General features: G+C 38.1%; 1 protein-coding gene across 1 annotated transcript; it reads right to left on the reverse strand.

Moving 5' to 3' along the window:
* Positions 1–2,258: 2,258 nt before the first annotated feature.
* Positions 2,259–3,212, reverse strand: LOC144379524 (olfactory receptor 10A2). The gene has a single exon (XM_078059171.1). The coding sequence runs from the start codon at positions 3,210–3,212 to the stop codon at positions 2,259–2,261; it is 954 nt and encodes a 317-aa protein (XP_077915297.1).
* Between the last annotated feature and the right edge of the window lie 2,154 nt (positions 3,213–5,366).

A 5,366-nucleotide genomic window follows, 5' to 3' on the forward strand; every position in this document is an offset into this window, starting at 1 on the left:
GAATCTATAAAGAACTCACCAAAATCAATACTCCAAAAATAAATAATCAAGTTAAGAAATGGGCAGAAGACATGAACACACATTTCTCAAAAGAAGACATAGAAATGCCTAACAAACACATGAAAAGATCCTCAACATCACTATCATCAGGGAAATACAAATCAAAACCACAATGAGATACCACCTCACACCTATCAGAATGGCTAAAATTAACAACTCGGGAAACAACAGATGTTGGCAAGGATGTGGAGAAAGGGGAATCCTTCTGCACTGTTGGTGGGAATGCAAACCAGTGGAGCCACTCTGGAAAACACTATGGAGGTTTCTCAAAAAGTTAAAAATAGAATTACCCTATGACCCAGCAATTTGCACTATTAGGTATTTATCCAAAGGATACAAAAATGCTCACTCAAAGGGGCACATGCACCCCAATGTTCATTGCAGCACTATTGACAATAGCCAAATTATGGAAAGATCCCAAATGTCCATCGACTGATGAATGGATAAAGAAGAGGTTGTATACATATAATATTACTCAGCCATCAAAAAGAATGAAATGTTGCCACTTGCAACAACATGGGTGGAACTAGAGTGTATTATGCTAAGCAAAATAACTCTTTCAAAGAAAGGCAAATACCAAATGATTTCACTCATTTGTGGAATTTAAAAACAAACCAGATGAACATAGGAGAAGGGAAGGAAAAACAAAATAAAAATAGAGAGGGAGGCAAACCATAAGAGACACTTAACTATAGAGAATGAACTGAGGGTTCCTGGAGTGTAGGTGGGTGGAGGGATGGGCTAAATGGCTGATGGGCATTAAGGAGGGCACTTGTTGGGATGAGCACTGGGTGTTATATGTAAGTGATGAATCACTAAATTCTATTCCTGAAACCAATACTATATGTTAACTAACTTGCATTTAAAAAAGCCAGTGGTGGGGGGTGGTACCTGGGTGGCTCAGTTAAGTGTCTGCCTTCTGCTCAGGTCATGATCACAGGGTCCTGGGGTGGAGTCCCACCTCAGGCTCCCTGCTCAGCGGGAGTCGGCTTCTCCCTCTGCCCCTCTCCCATTCATCCTCTCTCTCTCTCTCCTCCCCCTCTCAAATAAATGAATAAAAATTTTTTTAAAAAAGTACAATGTGGGGGGGCACCTGGGTGGCTCAGTCAGTTAAGCGTCTGCCTTCCGCTCAGGTCATGATCACAGGGTCCTGGGGTGGAGCCCCACCTCAGGCTCCCTGCTTAGCAGGGAGCCTACTTCTCCCTCTGCCTCTGCCTCTCTCTCTCTCTGTCTCTCATGAATAAATAAAGAAAATCTTTAAAAAAATAAAAAATAAATTAAAAAGTACAATGGTGTGTAGTTTATTCTGTATTCAAAACATGGTAAATCATTGTGTTTATTATCTAATGATACTCTATGCTAAAGAATACAATATATGTAGACATCCCTAATTAGATATTCATTGAAATTATTTCCAACTCATAGAAAACAACAGAGAAATCTGAAGATTTTAAATGGAATATCTCAAGTGAATTTCTTCGCAAAAATAAAAAATGACAATGAGGCTGCCAGCAAAGTAAGTTTCTAAGTGGCATATTTGTTAGCCAAACAAGGAAAGTCTTTACTGGTGATGAGTTGATAATATTGAGTATAATTTTTTGTAATACAATATTACCTGGGAAAAATAGCCTGACAAAGGAATTGATTAAGGCTCTTGGGGTTATAAAGGAATATGCATGGAGATTACAGTTCCACTTTCCTCTATCCATGTTAAATACCAACTAACTTAAGAGCCAGTACTGCCTCAGGAGCATACAAAAATGAAATGAATAAATTATATAAACAGGGATTATAGGCTTTTTACCAGTTGAATGAAGTTAGACTTATCCAAAACAGGATTAAGTGCCAAGATGGCTTTTGTGTCTCCAAGTTCATCCTACAAGCAGTTTCATATTGTCCCAGTGTTTGTCACATTGGCAGACATGAACAAAGTGAATACCTGGAATAGATAGGTCATAGAATTGTCAAAATGCCAGGGTACCAATAAGAAAAATAATGTGAGCCTACAATGAGCAGAGAAGTTTCCAGGTGGTAGCAATAGGTCTAATCTACTTCTGTGCTCTTTTCCCTGCACTGAGCTTCCCAAAAGTCATTTCAGCAGCTGGGTTTCATCTCAACAGAGATGGGAAGAGAGGCAGATGAATCCCAAATAGTAAACTAATTGCTCCCCATTCAGTACACTTTACTCTTCTTAATGTCTATGGGATGCAACTTCTAAGGCCTAAAGCCTTTCGGAAGGTCCGACCAAAGGCATTCTTCACCTCATTATTTCTCAGGCTATAAATGATGGGGTTCAACATGGGAGTCACAACAGTGTAGGATAATGACAGCAGCTTTTTGCTCTCAGGAGAATTATTGGATTTAGGCCGGAAGTAGGTGAGGCTTAAAGATACATAGAACAGAGAGACAACAAGGAGGTGGGAGGAGCAGGTAGAGAAGGCTTTATGCTTCCCTTTAGCTGATGGAATCTTAAGGATGGCAGCAGCAATGCAAGTGTAGGAACACAGGATCAGCAAACAGGGTATCATGACAACAAGAATGGTTCCAACAATCGCATAGATCTCAAACAGTGCTGTGTCTGCACAGACCAGCCTCAGCACAGGTGGGCTGTCACAGAAGAAGTGATTCACCTTGTTGGTGCCACAGAACGGAAAGCTGAAGAGCCACGTGGTCTGCACAGTAGCTACGGGAAAGCCTGGAAACCAGGAGGCAATAGCCAGTTTGGCACGTGTCCTTTGGTTCATGATGACTGTGTAGTGCAAGGGACTGCAGATGGCTACATAGCGGTCATATGCCATGGTGGCCAGGAGGAAGCACTCATCAACTCCAAAGAAGAAGAAGAAATACATCTGTGTGGCACAGCCAAGGAAGGAGATGGTTGTGTCCCAGGCCAGCAGGGTCCCCAGCATTTTGGGCACAATGACTAGGTTGAAGCCAATCTCCAAGAAGGACAAGTTCCTGAGGAAGAAGTACATGGGACTGTGCAGCATGGGGTCAGCCAAAGTAAGCAGAATGATGAGGCTGTTTCCCATCAGGGTGACCAGGTAGATGATTAGAAATGTCAGGAAGAGTAATGACTGTATTTCTGTAGGTAGGGAAGAGAAGCTCATGAGGATAAACTCCTCAACTCTTGTCCAGTTTCCTCTAGCCATAGATATAGAAATGAATCCCCAGCTGTGGTCATGGAGAGAGATTCTTGATTGGAAGAGTCAGACTCTGGATTTGTTTTTCAGAATCCTTTTTCATGTCAGGAAAAGAGGCAAGATCAAGATCTCAGTTGGAAGAGGAAGGGCCTTGTATTATCTAAGAACAAAGACATAAGGAAGAATGCCCAGAGCCTGAGCTCTGGAATGGGTAATAGTTCATCATTCCCTACTGTTACTCTTTTTTATGATCTTTTTTGTGTTTTGTTTTTTTACCATATTTACTAAGACAAATCAGATCATGTCTACCACACCCTTTTACTGCTGCACACTTAATACCTTTGAGGTGGGGTTAAGAGCGATCTACTCTCCCGTGTTCATTGTGCCGTTATTCACCATAGCTAAGATATGGAAACAATCTAAATGTCCATCAGTGGATGAATGGATAAAGAAAATGTCACACACACACACACACACACACACACACACACACACACAGAGAAATATTATTCAGCCATAACAAAGGAGGTAATGCTACCATTTGCAACAAACAACATGGATGGACCTTGAGGGCATTAAGCTATGTAAAATAAGTCAGACAGACAAAGACAAATACTATATGATCTCACTTCTGTGTGGAGTCTAAAAGAGCCAAACTCATGGAAACAGAGCATGGACTCCTGGTGGCCAGGGCCTGGGAGTTGGGGGAAATGGAGATGTGTGGGTTAAAGGGTACAAACTGCCAGTTATAAGACAAATAATGGGATATAATGTACAGCATGGTGACTGTAGTTAACAATATTGTATTAAATTCTTGAAAGTTGCAAAGAGTAGATTTTAAATGTCTTTACCACACACACATACATACACACAAGGTAATTATGTGAGGTGAAGGATATGTTAAGTAATTTTAATGTGGTAATCATTTCACAATACATTCACATATCTAATCATCTCATTGTATACCTTACACAATGTTAACTATTAATTATATCCCAATAAAGCCATAAATAAAGGAATTTGGAAGAACAACGGATTTCTGCTGACAACAAACATGACAAAACATAGTATATTCAGGTTAAAAATTTTGGAGGGGAGAATTAAGCATCATTACACCATAAGAAATAATTAAATCAACTGGGTTTTCAAATCAACTAGAATGCAAAATAGACACAGAGAGGAGGAAATAGAACAAAAAGTAGAAATTAATTTATAGGATGGGTTAGCCCAGTGATGGGTATTAAGGAGGGCACATACTGCATGGAGCACTGGGTGTTATACACAAACAATGAATCATGGATCACTACATCAAAAACTAATGATGTGTCTTATTAAGGAGGACACTTACTACATGGAGCACTGGGTGTTATATGAAAACAATGAATTGTGGATCACCACATCAAAAACTAATGATGTATTGTACAGTGATTAACATAATAAAATAAAATTTAAAAAACAAAAAACAAAAAAACTATTGATGTATAGTATGGTGACTAACAGCATAATAAAATAAAATTAAATTAAAAAAAGAAATTAATTTATACATTGTAAAATTGGTAAATATATCCAAATTTGTTCTTTGAAAAGTTAAAAAGTGGAGATAAATTGTTGGAAAATTTAATAAAGTAATAGAGAAAAGAAAAATATTCAATATTAGAAATTAGAAATCGAAAATAACCTTAGAAACAGAATTTAAAATTTTAAATTATAAGAGAATACAATTACATTAATAAATGTGTGATATTTTAAGTGAAATATATCATTTTCTACTAATAGGTAAGGTTCACTTTGATTTAATAAAAGATAAATACAGGGCACCTGGGTGGCTCATTAGGTTAAGTCTCCCACTCTTGATTTCCACTGAGGTTCTGATCTCAGGGTCATGGGATGGAGTCTGATTAAGTAAGAAAACCAATCTAGAAAATTTTACTAACTCATAAATAGGAGACTACTTTTTAATGCAACCTGAATATTTATATAAAACAACAACCAGTTCTGAACTTAATAGCATAATATTAGAGTGATGGTTCTAGACATCTGCTATACAGTGTTATGCTTGTAGTTAACAATACTGTATTGTGTTATTAAAAATTTAAGAGGTATAGCTCATCTTAACTGTTCTTACCACAATAAAAAAAATTTTTTTAAGGCCTGGGGAAAAAA

Source organism: Halichoerus grypus, chromosome 11, assembly GCF_964656455.1.
Source record: "Halichoerus grypus chromosome 11, mHalGry1.hap1.1, whole genome shotgun sequence".
Taxonomy (NCBI): Eukaryota; Metazoa; Chordata; class Mammalia; order Carnivora; family Phocidae; genus Halichoerus; species Halichoerus grypus.